General features: G+C 43.9%; 6 protein-coding genes across 6 annotated transcripts in view; 2 read left to right on the top strand and 4 right to left on the bottom strand.

Moving 5' to 3' along the window:
- PAAG_11132 (hypothetical protein) overlaps window positions 1-1,421 on the bottom strand; it is a gene marked incomplete at both ends in the record, with an annotated part of 3,678 nt that extends 2,257 nt beyond the window's left edge. Inside the window, 4 exons of the mRNA XM_015846833.1 lie at window positions 14-961; window positions 1,044-1,133; window positions 1,198-1,268; window positions 1,352-1,421. Coding sequence (XP_015703637.1) covers window positions 14-961; window positions 1,044-1,133; window positions 1,198-1,268; window positions 1,352-1,421 — 1,179 coding nt within the window. The remainder of the gene's footprint in view (window positions 1-13; window positions 962-1,043; window positions 1,134-1,197; window positions 1,269-1,351) is intronic.
- Window positions 1,422-2,810: 1,389 nt separating this feature from the next.
- On the bottom strand, window positions 2,811-3,557 carry PAAG_00589 (glucosamine 6-phosphate N-acetyltransferase; the record flags this gene model as incomplete). Its single annotated transcript, XM_002798004.2, has 2 exons — window positions 2,811-2,912; window positions 3,039-3,557. 2 exons carry the CDS (start codon window positions 3,555-3,557, stop codon window positions 2,811-2,813), a joined length of 621 nt encoding a protein of 206 aa, XP_002798050.1.
- Window positions 3,558-4,297: 740 nt separating this feature from the next.
- PAAG_00588 (fumarate hydratase) lies at window positions 4,298-6,461 on the bottom strand (the record flags this gene model as incomplete). The annotated part of the gene is made up of 6 exons (XM_015844068.1): window positions 4,298-4,484; window positions 4,631-5,648; window positions 5,711-5,826; window positions 5,914-5,951; window positions 6,025-6,063; window positions 6,141-6,461. The coding sequence occupies 6 exons, from the start codon at window positions 6,459-6,461 to the stop codon at window positions 4,298-4,300; spliced, it is 1,719 nt and encodes a 572-aa protein (XP_015700403.1).
- A 1,018-nt stretch (window positions 6,462-7,479) lies between these two features.
- PAAG_11131 (hypothetical protein) lies at window positions 7,480-8,485 on the bottom strand (the record flags this gene model as incomplete). Its single annotated transcript, XM_015846832.1, has 3 exons — window positions 7,480-7,765; window positions 8,023-8,348; window positions 8,468-8,485. 3 exons carry the CDS (start codon window positions 8,483-8,485, stop codon window positions 7,480-7,482), a joined length of 630 nt encoding a protein of 209 aa, XP_015703636.1.
- A 1,526-nt stretch (window positions 8,486-10,011) lies between these two features.
- On the top strand, window positions 10,012-11,812 carry PAAG_00587 (dimethylaniline monooxygenase; the record flags this gene model as incomplete). Its single annotated transcript, XM_002798002.1, has 4 exons — window positions 10,012-10,045; window positions 10,134-10,802; window positions 10,874-11,427; window positions 11,483-11,812. 4 exons carry the CDS (start codon window positions 10,012-10,014, stop codon window positions 11,810-11,812), a joined length of 1,587 nt encoding a protein of 528 aa, XP_002798048.1.
- A 3,092-nt stretch (window positions 11,813-14,904) lies between these two features.
- Window positions 14,905-15,819, top strand: PAAG_00585 (hypothetical protein; the record flags this gene model as incomplete). Its single annotated transcript, XM_002798000.2, has 1 exon — window positions 14,905-15,819. The coding sequence occupies one exon, from the start codon at window positions 14,905-14,907 to the stop codon at window positions 15,817-15,819; it is 915 nt and encodes a 304-aa protein (XP_002798046.2).
- Between the last annotated feature and the right edge of the window lie 886 nt (window positions 15,820-16,705).

Here is a 16,705-nt window from a genome sequence, read left to right as displayed (position 1 = left end):
TGAACAATCTGACACCAGACTCTGCCTGTCCAAGTAATTTTCGTTCGCCTTGTAACTCAACAACGAGTTGCTCCCCCAGACCCTTCTTTTCATCATTTTCAGCATCCCTATCAAACGTAGATGTCTTAACATCAATATAAACTGCATCCTTATCGACGAGTACACCACCAACATCAGACATAGGAGCAAACAGAAGCTTCTGCTTCTCACCTAGCCTCCTTCTACCTGGTTTCCCAGTTGCTTTCGCCATTGCTTTGTCCATGAAGGGCGTTGGACATGGATCGGGGAGCGCTTCTATTGATGAGACACTGAGATCACCTACACCGGGCACATGCACCCTTGCGCCAAGTGCAGGGAAATTGGTACCTCGAAGGTAGCCATAGAGCGCAACTGTTCTATCACACTTGGGATTTTCCTCGACTGCTGTTGGGGCGGTGATGTCCAAAAACCGATCAGCCAGACAATAAGGGTGTGAGTTTCTCCATATGAGCGGTCGAGGGTTCTTCATTACAGACAAAAACCGGGACAGATTGTGTATTTCCCGATCAGGGTAGCGTCCATTGATAACGCCTGAGAGGTAAAACAGCTTCGCACCCTGATATAATTCACTCCAGAATCGATGCTTTAAGCGCTTCTTAGCTTGTCGAAGAGTACTCTGTTTCTTAAATAGATCGAGATGAGTTAGGATTCCAAAGACGTTTCCTGGCATACCACTTGCAGACAATGAGTTAAGAAATTCCATAGTCTCCATTTCAAATCCATAATTACCATCAATCATGAGAAGGACGATATCCGCAATCTTGGCAACATCAATCATACTTGCTAGCGAATCGGACGGGCATTCAAGGAATGTCAATCGCCTTCTTTTCGATGTGACAACAGTGAGAGGCCCAGCTGGAGAACTTAGTGTTTGCTTCGTATAGCGCTTGATGAGGGATTTAACCAGTGTAGTTTTTCCAACCTGCATACGAAAATAGATATAAGCATATCCTAGCATCATCGTAGCAAAAGCGCAAGCGCATTCAGAAACTGCATATACGTACCCCTGGTGGGCCAACCACCGCAACAACTATGGGTGGCGCCTCTTCGGGCAGGCGATCCACGAGCGGGACATGGAGTCTCTTTTCCTTAATCTAAATATTTCACCAGACTATAGTTAGCCCGAAATACTCTAGGAAGGATACGAGTGCGACGAACATCGTGAGATCTAGCAGCCTGTTTTTGTAGACGGCCGGCATGAGCGACAGCAAAAGCTTTAGGATTTGCCCCTGCTCAAAGAAGATATTAGATATTCGTTTCCGTATAGGTAAAGGTACGGTTTCCGTGAAAAAAATTGGTCGAGGCAACGTACCAGACAGATCCTTATTTTTCTTCTTCTTCTCCTTCGACTTCCGATGCGGCCTGTTGACCTGGTCCTCCATCTTAAAAGTCCGCACACTTTTGCTCTTGAAGGAATGGAGAAATGAGAGCAAAACCGTTCGAATCTCTCGCTTTGACGTCGGAGCCCACTTATCCAGTTCCAAAAATTTTTGGTTTCTCCAGACATTGGAAGGTTTATCCGAGCCGATAAGCGCAGTAGCGCCCTTTCAACTTTCAAATCGTATAGCTAAGCGATAGCCCTGTGATTGGTTCATATACATTGTCGCCACTGTTCGAGGTATTGAAGGATCTGGGTTTTGGATTTGCATCACTGCTACAGGAAAGAAAATACCACAAGCAAGCATGTTGGCGCAGCGGAAGCGCGCCGCGCCTGGATCGAAACTAAGACTTGCTAATAACATGATCTTTAATTTTCTTTCTTTCCTTCTTTCCCCTTTTTTTTTTTTTTTTTTTTTTTTTTTTTTTTGTCAGTATAACTTTTCCCTACACCTGAACACACTGCTGACTTGAGCAGGTTAATTCAACTTATCTCTTTGAGTTTAACATCTTTTGGTATTAGATACAACTCTTCGTGGCAGAGGATGAGTATCTATAGAGCTGAAAGAGAAACCAAATTAGGAGAAAGAAGAAGGTCAGAAGTATAAAAAGGAGTAAATTAAACTGTTCCAAATAAAGACCGCTATCTATGTTGCGTATAACCCATCATCCAAACGCGCCAATGACTACTACAGGCGTATAACACCAGCCCAACAGGAAGCTAAACATATAATTCCATCCGTTCATCCAGCCAGCAAGCGTAAAGGGTGTACACTCAAGTGGCGGAAAAGCAAGAAAAAACGAACCCCATAACCCGAAACCCAATCCCACCATCCATTGTTTCCGCAGCTAACAATCAGCGTCTAAGAGTTGAATTAACCATTCAAAAGAAACAGAGACATCACAAAACAAAACAAACACAGAACAGACCACCTTACCTATCCATATCCCATGCAACAACTGTAATTAGTTACCTTAAGACCGGGGCAAGTGATGTGATGCAGATAGATGTGGCGTGGTACACGGAAATGCATATGCACGGAGAGATATAAAACCTTCTCTGGATCATAAATGCTCCGTAAATTGGAGAATTGGAGAACAAACAATTGGGCGACGAGTAGATAGGCTTGGTGAGTGGGATTTCCTGGCACAAGAGTCCAGAGAAGGGGAGAATGAAGATATATGGGGGCACAGATCATAGGGACGATGATGGTTATAAAAAAGTCAGGGAAGCTTGTTATTGTTGTTGTCCCATTTAGTTCGTGCTTCGGTGAGAGGTTGGTGAAATTAGAGAGACTTTCATTGAGGTTGGAGTTATTTGTTGCAAGTATATGTTCTCGGAGTATGGTGAGGAGAGATTCAGGTTGGTAAGGGGTGGATGGGGGGTCAAATTATTACTCGGAGCGGTTGTAGTAATGGGCCATTTCAAGACCAGCACGTTTGAAGCCGCATTTTAAGTAGAACCCCTCATTCGCTTCTGAACAGTCAAGAATGCTCTGTATTATGAGTTAGCAAAAAGAGAAAATGTAAACCCAAACACATTCTCACTCCCAATGTATCCCACACGCCGCCCCTGAACCCAAAGATACAAAGACATAAAAAGAAATAAAATAATCATATACCTTATAACACCCAACCTTCTGCGCTACAGACTCCAACGCCTGAATGATGCGCAATCCCAATTTCTTCCCCTGCTGCCCACTCTCCACCGCAATATCCTCCACATGCCCCACCAGACCAAGCGAGTGAATAAACTTGCGCTCAACAATCAGGCTTCCTGTCCCAACCACCTTCCCATGCCCATTGCAGACAACAAGCAGAAAATACTCTTCGTTCCGCTTAGCCATCCAGTCATAGCGCTCATTCCACTGGTCCACGGTGAAGTCGCCGACGCTGGTGAGCTCGCGGAGCACATCCAGGTAGCCGGAGGTGTAGTCTGAGCGTCTTAAGGGCCGGATTGTGTAGTTTTCTGGAAGCTGTGCTTGGACAGAGGGGGAGATGTAGGTTGGGCAGAAGAGGGGGGTGTCATCTTCTATGGAGTTGGAGGAGGCTGGGGTTAGAAAGAGAGAATGGGAGGGGGGCGGTGAGAGGATGTGCTTGTCTATCCCGTTTGTTGTTGTGGAGGCAATTTCGGTGGTCATTGTGAAGGATTGTGACGACAGATAGGAGAGGAAGGAAGATATATATATATATATATATATATCGCAATTAGGTGTGATTTTCCTTTCTGTACTCTGTTGGCATGTATATGTGGGATATATCAGAGGAGAACCTGTTGAGACAAGTGTCCCTGAAGGGCACGACAATTGGAGTTAACAGATGCGACGGTAGGCGACAGAGTGCAATCAAGCGCGATTAAGGAGGGGTTGTCAATAGGGTGCATGCGATTCTCTCAAGCTAGTGTAAGTTATGAAAAAGAAAAAGGGTGTGCAAAAGAACAGGTCGTCAGTGGTTGTATTTATGGGGTTGAGGCGGAGGCTTCCAAAATTATAGGGATGTTTCAGGTGCTGAGTTTGTTAGATTCGGCAATTCGCTCTGTTTGCGCCTTGCCTGGGATTAGACTGAAAATTCAGGAACGGCCTGCTTATTAATAACACATAATTAACTACAGCCTAGCCGGACTGGGGCATAACTAGTTGAACCGAAACATTCTGCAATCGTTCTACGTAACCTTTGCTTTATGATATTGACCCATATTCCCACATATCCTACTACTAGAACCACTCCTTTTATCTATGTGCCTAAGAAAATGGGAGAAGAGAACCGAAGAAAGGAAAAATGTGAAATTTTTACAATGAGAAAAAATAAATCCCCTGAAAGCAACACCTAATAAGAGCCGGCATAACATACATAAAATACATGTACATAGTAGAATAAACATCTATTTCTTTTCCTTGGGGCTAATCATCAGCTCCGGACGGACATGGGCGTCAAATTGCTCCTCGGTAAGGGCCTTTAGTTCCATCGCGCTCTGCTTCAGGGTCAATCCCTTCTTGTGCGCATTCTTAGCAACCTTAGAAGCCATGTCGTATCCAATCACCGGGTTCAAACAGGTGACAAGCATCAAGCTGCATGAGACGTATTTCGTTGTCAGTTATCGCCTTTCAAATATGGTCAAAGGGGTATCACTTGGTCTCTCCCAGTGATTTTTTTATAAAAAAATAAAATAAATAATAAAATAAAATAAAATAAAATAAAATAAGAGAAACATTACCTTTCATGCAACAAAGCAGAGATTCTCTTCTCATCAGCCTGAATCCCATCAACCAAATTTTTCCCAAACGATCGCATGCCATCGCTCAAGATGCAGATGCTATGCAAGAGATTGCGAATCATAAGCGGCTTATAGACATTCAACTCAAACTGCCCATTCATCCCCCCCACCGTAGCCGCAACATGATTCCCCATCACCTGTGCGCAGATCATCGTCAACGCCTCGCACTGCGTCGGGTTAACTTTACCAGGCATGATGGAAGAACCAGGCTCATTTTCGGGCAGGATGAGTTCACCCAGACCACAGCGGGGTCCAGAGCCAAGGTAGCGGATGTCCTGCGCGATCTTGAAGAGGGAGCAGGCGAGAGTGTTGAGGGATCCTGACGCCTCGACGACAGCATCGTGCGCCGCGAGAACCTCAAACTTGTTCGGGGCTGTCTTGAATTCGGTACCGGTCATCTTGCTGATTTCTTCTGCGATGGCAACGTCGAAGCCCTTGAAGGTGTTAAGGCCTGTGCCAACGGCTGTACCGCCCTGCGCGAGATAGCGGAGGTGCGGGAGTGTATTTTGGACGCGCTCAATGCCACGGTCCAGCTGCGCGACGTAGCCAGAGAATTCCTGGCCTAGGGTGAGAGGGGTGGCATCCTGCAAGTGTGTTCGGCCAATTTTGATGATTTTCTGGAACTGCTCGACCTTTGCTTGAAGAGCATTGCGGAGGCTGGTGAGGGATGGGAGCAGCGATTCCTCAAGTTCCAGCACGGCTGCAATGTGCATGACGGTGGGGAAGGAGTCGTTGGACGAGGCGGACATGTTGACATGGTCATTCGGGTGGACCGGTTTCTTCGTGCCCATGGTACCACCCAGGATCTCGATGGCGCGGTTCGAGATGACTTCGTTGCTGTTCATGTTGGATTGGGTTCCGGAGCCGGTTTGCCAGACAACTAGTGGGAAGTGGTCGATGAGTTTGAGCGACGCGACTTCTGCAGCGGCTTGCTGGATAGCTTTGCCTATGGTAGGATCTTAAGAACAATAAAACATCAGCTGAAAGCCACTTGCTATTTACATCAATAAGGTTATTTACCAAGTCCATATCTCATGTTCACAGTCGCAGCGGCACCCTTAAGGATCCCGAAAGCTCGCACAATGGGTGGCGGCATCCGGTCTTGTGGCTGGTTGATATCGAAGTTGGTCAGAGACCTACACAATTTCCACCCAGGAGTGTCAATTTAACAATCCTTTTCCCCATTTGCAGAATCGACGTTTGTTTATTTGCTGCATCCCTACCGTTGTGTTTGTGCGCCCCAGTATTTATCCGCGGGAACCTATACACAAATAGTCGTCAGGGACAACTTCATTGTCTCAAGAGAGTCCACATAACAGCTACATAAACCATACCTGGATTTCGCCAAAGGCATCGGTTTCCGTTCTAAAAGTCTAAAGAAACCAATTCCAAATATCAAGTCAGAACCATTTTCACTCTCAAGCAACTATAATCATTGCTAATCCTATACCCGGTCACGGGAAAAGTCAAGAAGAAACCGCACCATCGTTGAACTGGTAGAAGCAAATCCTCTCTTTGCAAAGGTAGCACCAGTATTGTTATAAACACAACGATTCAGATAGCCGCCTTGCTTTTGGGTTAGCGATAAAGAACTTATTGGTCTGCGGGCATTGAATCGATTGGCAAATGCAGCAGATCGTGACAACGATGATCTCGCAAAAGAACTAAACAATAAATCCAGTTGTGAGGAGCGACATGCATAAGTCAGGGTTGACATTGAACCCCGCAGTGCGGCGCACGTCGTTAAAGTGCTGGAGAAGGAGGTCAGCATGGTTTCTGGCGGCGAAGGGAAATGTCGGACAACAGGGGTGATGTAACCGCCTGTACCGGGCTAGTAAAATTTTGACACAAGAAGCGTAAAGAGGTTAGGGGAAAATGGAAAATTAAACATATAAAATAAGAATAGGGCAATTGAGACGGGGGAAAGGAAAGTAAAGTCAAAGCAATAGAACTTCTAGGTCTATAATAATATACAACTTTCTATGAGGATAGAGAAGAAGAAAAAGAAGATTGGACGATTTGAAGATATTGGACAAAAGATAATTTACGTCCCATGATTTGCTGATTGAACCTCACCCGAGTCTCCCCGGTTACGGGGTGGTACTGTATTTTGTGGTCGGTGAGCGATATTTATGCCATGTATGCGAACAGATATGTTTTAGTTTGGTAATAATATACGCTTTTGTATTTTTGGTTCTATGGTTCATAACTAGGCCTTATTTGGTATAGTCTCCCCTTCCATGTTCTGATGGAAGCATTCATGAATGAGGAATAAAAGAACAACATCTGATCAGCCGTCTTCAACTTCAAGATGTTTATAAATCAATATGCAGACTACCTATCTGTGAATTCACAGTTTGATGGTAGTCATTTGTCCAGTTGAACAGCTTGAGAACTAATCACCATTTCTCTCAGTGCATTTTGCCCTGTTGCAGGTTAAGAAGCCCTTTCTCATCACAATGACATGCGAGAATGAGGTGAACCCCTTCATGATAACTTCAACTTTGTTTTCCTATTGACTGGAGGAAATCATCTAAATCATTCTATTTGGCTATTTCTAAGCCATAGCCTTCTTGATGGATTTAACATGAAAAAGATGAGCCACAAGAAAATCCATTGCAGATAAAACACAAGATAACAGATTCTATCCAAAGAAACTGTTTAACCTGTCTAACCCTCAAAAGGGACCTTTGAAGAAAGCTGAATTTTCAATCCTTGCTTACCGATTTCCAAAACAATGGAATTTCTGTTGACTTCCAACGGCGACTCTACATCCAACCGTCAACCCTTCAAAGCCTTCCCCGACTCCTTAAAGCTCTTTTTATTAAAGAACTTTCCCCCCCCCCCTCCAGAATGTCATCCAGATGGCCGACAATGTGTGGCACGCCAGGAATCCGGATGACCTCAACCTGCACATCAGCAGCCTTGAGCTTTTCCGCTGACGCCTCGCCGTCATCCCGTAGCCATTGTCGCGGCACAAGTGGCCAAGGACGGTGCTGAGGTGCCTGCCTGCTGATGTTCCGCCATCCGCCATCCTGTTGACGTCGATGTTGAGCTCTTCGGCCTTTCGTGGACCTAAAGGATGAAGAAAAAAGGTTTTATAACTCAATCATCTTTGTCGTGATTGTAGCGCAAGCAAAGCACTCACCAATTTAAAAGCCGCCCAACAATCTTCAATGCCAGTGGTATACTTAAACTCCCGTGCAAGCTGGTCATGCACATCAATCTCTACAGCATCACCGCCCAACTCATGCACGACACGTTTGCAAAGATCGTGGTCAGACGCCAACCATTAAACACCCATCCACTGCCGTAAAAATTGATATAGACACCTCTTTTCTTTTTTCGGCTTGCCATCCTTGCCTGGTAGGGACTCAGGCAAAAAGATGCGTAGGGTGATCTCGCCATCTTTGATGGGGCACTGTTGCTGTGAGAAATCTTGTGCGTGTCCGGGCCTGCGGCGCGGCTGTAGGAGATTACGTATTTTGATGGGGTTTGCGCGGAAGTCTTCGATTGGGACTTGGTGGGTGTTGAGGCGGCCAACATTGTAGCGGTTGTAATGCTCAACATAGACAGGGTCGAAGCGGGGGAGGAGCTCAGGAGGAATGGTTTTTAGGAGGGGTTGGTGGATGACGGTTGGTTTGATGTCGTGGAGGATCTGAAGGGGGGGGGGGATGGTAACGATTAGTGTGGTGCAGAGAGGTGGTTCTCTTCATTTTGGATTAAGGGCAAGAAGAGAGCATAAGTAAGAACTGAGGGTGGTAAGCGGTTACATACCTTGTTATCTACCGTCATAATCAGTTATTGGTGTTGTCATATATTGGGGGGAAAATGGCCAAGACAAAGAAGAAATGTTGTTTTACTTTTTGGCTCTGTTCCTCGTACTTTCTAGGGTAATGGTGAAAAGGAAACAAAACGATAAATGCAGCTCAATCAAAGCCGTTGTTGAACTATATAAATCCTCTGCACTTCCACCCCTCCCCCTTCCCCCCTGTATCTCCCATCGTAATAATGTGATCCTACGACGTACAGTTTTATCGTATAGTCTACTAGATGCGTGGAGACCCCGCCGCACCCTTTACCTAAACCCACTGAGCCCCAATCCGGACCGAAATTTATAATAGCAAACGTACATTGTGTCGTGCATGGTAGTTAACATTTTGATGTTAGAGAGCACAGTTAAATCCAGAAAGCAGCTAGTTAGAGCTTTCTCGAATGGAACCACCTGTGATGCTAGTGTCTATATCTTGAAAGTAAAAGATAACTATCATGATAGTTTTACCTCTTCCTTAAGTGGACCGGGCCCGAGGACAACCGGCAATGACAAACAATGGCAAACATCGACAGGCAGGTATCCCTTGAAGCAAGCACTCCATTATATCATCTGCACAAAGCATCTGAAGTGGCATCAGCTTCTAGCTATGTCGGACCCTTCCGTCACGTGACCCGTTTTCCATCATACATAGATCGTTCTTGTAGTTAGCATCCTTTGCAAATCAATGAAGGTTGCCATTCTCAGGTTATGGTGGTGACATATTGTTCTCCGCAAAGAAGATATAATCTCGGTTTAGGGATCTGCTGTTCTAGCTAGTCAGCTAATCCGACAGGGCAAATTTGCCTTGTACCTCACTGATATTTATTGCAAAGTTAAAAAGCCTGTCCTTTCATCTCCTGGGAGCTTAAATAACCCACCCAACTAGCACTCGACAACTTGACACTATTACAGCAACATCCAGAACTCCGTGTTCCTGCGGCAGCAATGTTTCAACTTCGCTTATAAATAATGTACTGCAGGGTTCAAGGAAGTCTCCGCGACCGGTTTGTTAGAGTTTTAGCCTATATCAGAGAGAAAGAACAAGGAAGAAATGGCGAGACGATCAGCCAGATGTCTCGGTCGGGGTCTTAATTACTACCCGCCGGGCGCAGCCCAGCTCTCACGTCCGAAATGTGTTTTGTCTTTTTTATAATAGCATCTTCCAGCTATTCATTTGTTGAGTCAGTCTGTTGGCTCATCCACTCATTTTGACAGGGTTTATCCAGCTGTGCAATTTCTTAATGACCGTCCACTGCATCTTTCTTGCTTTCTCTTCCATATATTATAGCTGTTTCAGAGCCTATTGCGCTGATAAAAGAGATCTCTTTCGATGTACCTTCTTCTGTTGTGTTCCTTTTCCGCGCGTTCCTAGTTGCCAGTTTCTTGTTCGATCAATCAGCTCATATCGGTTAGACCACTTCCCATCTTCAGCCCTAAAGGTTCTACGTTTTCAGATTTCCGTATACAATCTCAACATCTCAGAAATTCAACATATTTCCTCAAAATCATGGCTGCGAAGAAGGTTGCAATTATTGGTGGTGGTGAGTGACAAAATTACAATTCGAACATGATTTCCTAATTTCCTACCGTGCAAAAAATATATCTATAAGCTGCCTAATCTGCTTGTAGGTCCCTGTGGTTTAACTACCTTAAAAGAATGTCTGGCTCAAGGTCTCGATGCTGCTCTGTTCGAAGCCCGAGATGGAATCGGAGGGCAATGGCGTTACGAAGAACCGGATCCCGAGACAGGCCATGCCGTATCTTCTATGTATGAAGGCGTGACCCTGAACTCGTTCCGCGATGGTACTTCTTTTAGCGATTTTCCCATTGATCCTGCGCACTATCCAGACTATTTCTGCCATCGCAAGATGCTAGAGTATATAGAGCACTATGCGGACCACTTCGGGCTGAGAAAATTTATACGGCTGCAGACGAGGGTAGTCTCCTGCAATCAACTTGCCGATGGAAGGTGGACAGTCTTACATCACGAAACCGGGGAGGACGAAGTTACATCGGTGTATGATGCCATATTTGCATGTACGGGTCACAGTTCCCGCCCCTGGATTCCTGAGTTTGAAGGCTTGAATTCTTTCAAAGGAGAGGTCCTTCACAGCCATATATACCGGAGAGCAGCTAGATTTGAGGGGAAGAAAGTTGCCCTTATTGGATTTGCCAGTTCAGCTGTGGATCTGGCGTGTGAGCTGGTGCCTGTGGCGAAGGAGGTGCACATGGTTACTAGGAGAGGCGGATGGATTTGGCCACGATTTCTATTTGGCCAGCCAACCGAATCATACGCGAGTAAGTATTGTGTTTCACCCGATGATATACCTCCGCATAGTTCCCATTTAATCTGTGGGGTGCAACTCTAGGTCGAATCTCTGAATCGATCGTGCCCGCTCGGTTTGCAGAATGGTGCGAAAAACAACTACTTGTATTTGCTGTTGGTGAGGTGCCTGAGGAAATTAAACCCGATCACAAGTTGAGCCAGGCCAACATAACAGTCCACAGCAATCTGCTCGAATTTATCAAGGTTGGCAAAATCAAAGCACATCGTGCGAGTGTGAAGAGTTTCACTGAGCACTCTCTCAATCTCACGAACAACACAGAATTAGATGTTGATGCTGTAATTATTTGCACAGGCTATAATATGGAAGCCCCTTATCTTGCCAAGGAGACTTATCATGTGGAGAACAATCCAATTCTGAAGTCACATAACTCCATTGATCTTTACAAACTTGTCGTTCCTCCCCAGTTTACTAACCTGTTTTTCATTGGATATATTGAATTCCGGGGTCCTCTTCTTCCCGTCGCTGAAATCCAGGCGAGATGGGCGTCATCAATCGTAACCGGGAAAGTGAAGCTGCCTCCAGTCGATAAGATGAATCAATGGGTGAAAGAGTTCCAGGAGGAATTGGTCAGGACTGTATGTTGAACTTCCCTATTTTCAGTAACGGACACCCTCTTCTCACATTAGGTAGATGGTGGTCTCCGATCGCCACACAGTAACCGTCCGCTTCCTACCCTACTGTGACTCATTACTCGCCGACCTTGATGCAAACCCCACGTTTGCTCGTCTTGCCCGGGGGCTTTTCACCTGGCACCCATTACGTGCCTTCTCAGTGCTCAAAGCTGTGTATTTTGGCAAACGGACGCCCGCACAGTTTAGATTGTTTGGGCATGGGCGGAAGCCTGAGATAGCTACTGCTACGCTGCTAAGGTTAGCGGGGGATAACAAGGAGATAGATGCGGTTGAGAAGGAACTCGTTATTCTCGACGGGGATAAAGCTGCTGGTTCCAAGGCCAACTGAGAATGATGGGACGAAAGGAATGGGGGAATACTGTGGAGGATGACCGCAAAGTGGGGATTTTTCCGATCTCTTTTTGATTAACGTACTTCGCCACCGAGCGGCGGATTCTCTCTGAAAATGATCAAATATTCAACCCAACTATCTTCAACATATCATTTTGTCACATTTTTTCTTCAAAATGTCCTTATCTCAAGAATCTCACATACAGTTGGCCATTGCTTCATATAAATCAAAAAAATATACATCAAAGATGAAAGCTTCAAAGATATGAGGTTTCTGAAACTACCCTGTGCAAATGACTTGCTGACATCAAATCACACTCAGAAACACACACATATTGTCACAAATTGACAGAGATTGAAGAGGAAACCCTTCTCAAGCAATTACTGAATGCAGATAAGTGAGGATTTTCAATTCAATCAAAGTTCCTACATAAAAGGCACAGATTCTACTTCAAGCACATACTCTTGATTCTATAATCACTCTTAGAGTCAACTGAACATCTAGTTTCATTCAACATCATTCTCAACTATGTACACACTATAATCACTGTATATCCTATCAACAGGTGAAGCAGGAGAACTCAAAGATTATAAAACAATGATTAGAGATGATACTTGAAGCTATTCAAAAACATGGAAGTCATGAAGATGATATCTGAAACTTTGATGAGGCTGACTTTGCAATAAGACTTGGTACAATCTCTAAAGTCATTACTGCAGCTGAGTGCAGTGAGAGGTCATGTACAGTTATCCAGGGGAATTGTGAATGGATCACAATTATTGAATGTAGTTATATCTTCTTCTTCTTCTTCTTCTTCTTCTTCTTCTTCTTCTTCTTCTTCTTCTTCTTCTTCTTCTTCAAGAAATCAAGAATCTATGAGCAGAGAATGAGTGGAAGACAAAGAAAAAGACACAGAGACAGAGACATGCTAATCTAGGTCAGGATAGTATTCTATTTTTACAGGAAGATTATGGGCGTGTTCAGCAGCTTGCTTCACCACACTGCAGAGGCTGTGGGACTATTGAACATACTATACACAGTTGCCCTAATAAATAGCACTATTAGATGATCTTAGTTTATTAATGTTTTAAATATTTAAGTGTGTTGGTTCTTGAATACGTTGAATATTTGATGTTTTTCAGAGAGAATCAGCCGCTCCGTGGTACGTTAGGCCGGCCTTTATTTCTAATTACTGTTCGATTGTTTGCTTACTCGTAAAAAGTCAGCGAATAACAGACAGGATTTAGGCTGGGTTGAATGCCTGAATGGTGGGCTTCTTAAGAATGCAAATATCTCTTTCCTAGATAGTGATAAGTAGGCAGGCGGCATGTAAATTATATCCTTAATGTTCCCATCAAACAAATTATCTATGCTATGCCTATTTTTGCTAAATTCGCTTTCCCCGTACAATGGGAAATCAGTGCCTTGTAAACATAAACATATAGGCTGCTAAGAATAACTATAGGGAGCAGGTGACAGGTTGTTCCACTCTTTTAGTGCAAACAAAGTTGCCATCAGAATTTTTTAAATTACCCTTCAACAAGAGCTCACTATTGAAAAACCGCTCCCAGTGTTTTACCATTCTAACAACTAAGAGGTACAAAATGGAAAATATCAAATACGCAACCATTGTCCCAAGTACACAAAGACAAAAATGGGAAGCTATTAAGCAACCAGCAGAAGCACTGCAAAAGACCTCCTGTGCAATCCGCAACAAGGCTCTCACCAACATGATGCAGCACTTTCGATCTAGAAGTTTTGAGGAAGGAAAAACATAGAGACGCATGAGAATAACCGTCTACACCAGGTCTGAAAAGTTAAAACATCAGATATGCGCTACATGTAACTTCGATGCCCTGTTACCCAAAAATACGATAGTGAAGTACGACCGCTTATTTGTGGAGGTAGACATACTCCCGATAACAATGCCCCCAAGAGGGATTTATGTAGGAGCTGCACAAAACATCCTAGATATGATGAATAGTGACCGGCTTGACTGATGGGCTCTGGGCTTCAGAACAATGTAATGCGCTGTGCATATAGTCTTATCAGACAGCAATGAAAGCATTATTTGATTTAGGAGTAAAACAATGACCATATGTTAAACTGCGTATTTTCAGAGGCACAGATTAAGATCCACTTTCAGTAACTTCCATGGTTATCTTCCTGGGCGTGGCAGAAATACCATCAAACTCAAATTCCCCCATTAACAAACGAGATTGAATTTTCTACTATATTACTACATAGGTTTTTAAACAGGATTCCGACAATAAGGATTTATAGAAGCTTATGAAACTCCACTGGATATGCATTTACTGAATGTTAATGAGCGAAAACAGATTCCTCGCTGACGGAGTGAGTTGGTTATCTCGGAATGATGTAAAAATAGATTTTGCCGTTAAACGCGCGGGTAGCGCTAATCCCACACGTTAGTTAATTAAGCGAAACCACAAACCTCTCCCCTCCGCTTCTTTACATCATCAACCTGGAATCCCATCCATCCATGTAAAATCGAGCTCTTTGAACCAGATACGAATTTGCCATACACTAAACTCCAGTATTACTTTATTAACAAAGCTTGGGATGCTGCAGAAATATCTTTGGCATACTTTGAATTCTGATCTTCGGATTCTAACTTCATCCAAACCAAACATCCGAAGAGCATACTGCCGTTGACGTAAATTTACATCTTCTGACAAATATGACGCAAAATAGTTCTTATTTCAAGAGGGCTTTCCTCCCCCGCTGTAACTGTCTTCTCTTTTCTCTTCCAATTCCTCAAACGTCTAGTATCCAGTTAACTGTTTTAAATCTACCTGATTTACTTTGAAAGTCGACTCTTGTTGATCAATATACAAAGCAGCTCAAGCAAATATACTGCTCTATTCACTAAATTGAGCTTTTGAAGCCGCAATTGCCTTGAGCGCGTTTAAAATCAGCCAAAAGGCTCTCCATCAAGCGCATTGCTGTGGACCTCACTGACGCAGCCAGCCACAAATCCTCCATAGCGGCTCAACGTAACTCCAGGATCACAAGCCAACAGTACCTTGAGATTATTTCTGAAGTTTACTGCCATCTGTGAAGACACCATGATTCCACTTGTCGAAAATGTAAAGGCAATCGGCAGGGGCTTTCGCTTTCTCTACAGGGGCACCCGATCCTGCATTCGACGCCAGCAAAACAAAAGACAAATGCGAAAGAATGATCGCGCCATGTCTTCTGATTTCTTTCAAACTGATCTTTTCGATTGGCACTATCCCAGAGATTTTAAGGTTTATGGGGTCGGATTTACCCACAGCGACCTTTGTCTTCTTCTCAATGAGGTATCTTCTTCATCGGAAGAAAGCCTTTATAGTGAGGAGAGTGAACCCGATATTCATCCAGTTGCGGGTTTTCAATTGCCATTTTCGACGGCAAAGGCGATTATTGAGGCATATCGATTAGGTCCAGAGAATGGTCCACCAGCCAGTGTCCTCAATTACAAGGATAGCGTCGAACATATACCGTGGAACACGCTCGCCTACTTCCGTTCCAACGCACGGATCGTAGACGGCGATCTACTCCTGAAGCTCGACATTGCGAAACAAGCAATCGACCCGTCCACCATCGCCCGATTCCAAATTATGTCGTTTTTCAATGAAGACCTGGGGGTCTATCTGAATTTTGGCAAATTCAGGTTCAATAACGACAGTTCAGATTCAACACTCTTCATCCAATATCCGCAAAGTGGGATTGAAGTGCGCGCAGCCTTGACGACAGACCCCGAGACCAACGTTCGTGATATGCGAATTACCCTATGGTGCAATTTCGGAGCATGCGACTTCCCAGACCGTGACATGTTAGAGAGCGTCACTAAGTTTTATCACGCCATTGCCTTTTGTGGTGATTTCCACACCATTAGCCCGGAGGAGTCGGCGTATATGAACTATTTCGACGATACGTCGCCTTCCAAGTTTACGGACTACAAGCCGCTTGAAATGGCTTTGCCTTCTAAAGACAAATAATACGAGGATGATAGATGGTATGTGTTTGGATAGCGATGTTCACAATTTGAGTTGGTAGAGCTTTTTAATCAAATCACTGACAGATATTCAGTTCCATCCAATGCCTAACTAAGCATGTCATTCCTCACCACATATTTGCGTCTGATGACGCTGCAGCCATCTTAAGAGAGATCATCTTGGCTTTCCTCAAATTGCAACAACACGATACAGCCAAAGATGTGCGAGCCACCATGCCTTCCTTTGTCATTTGCCAATTTACTATTCAATTTTGCGTGGATTTTGTTGGAATTTTATTTTTCTTTGTCACCAAATTGCCAAACTATCATTTGTGTTTTGTTTAATTTGACATACTTGGATCTGAAAAGTACTCGAGGCTTCCTGGGATCCATGTCATCTAATTATTACCCCCATTTTCTTCATTCCACACTGTCAAAAACGCCAGGCCTCGTTATTTTCAAATGTATGTTTATCATCTCCACTAATGTCTAATAAATTAATGATTTAAACCTAATGTGAACTATCATATTTACTCTTATTTCTGTTTCAAAAGTTTGACAGGATATGCATGTTCACGCTGTTGATTATAGGAGTATTTCTCAAATTACTTCAATTTGAAGATTGAAATCACAAATTGTCAAAGTCACTTCTTTGATTAAGCAACTTGAGAACATGCAGGCATGTCAAAATGAAGAGAACCTCAATAGCAAGAAAAATGACATCATTATTATATTCTAGCCAATGATAATAATGCTGGGAGATTGATTCACCGACTGCTTGTTTTCTTTCTGTGAAGATAAGAAATAGAGTAATGCATGATACATTTCCATCCAAATCATATATAAACGGGAAACTCATCTCTGAGAAAATCAATCGACAGAACAAGGAT

The sequence above is a fragment of the Paracoccidioides lutzii genome (assembly GCF_000150705.2).
Source record: "Paracoccidioides lutzii Pb01 unplaced genomic scaffold supercont2.1, whole genome shotgun sequence".
NCBI classification, from domain to species: domain Eukaryota; kingdom Fungi; phylum Ascomycota; class Eurotiomycetes; order Onygenales; family Ajellomycetaceae; genus Paracoccidioides; species Paracoccidioides lutzii.
The sequence above is the reverse complement of the archived record's forward strand: the minus strand, read 5'-3'. Positions and strand labels throughout refer to the sequence as shown.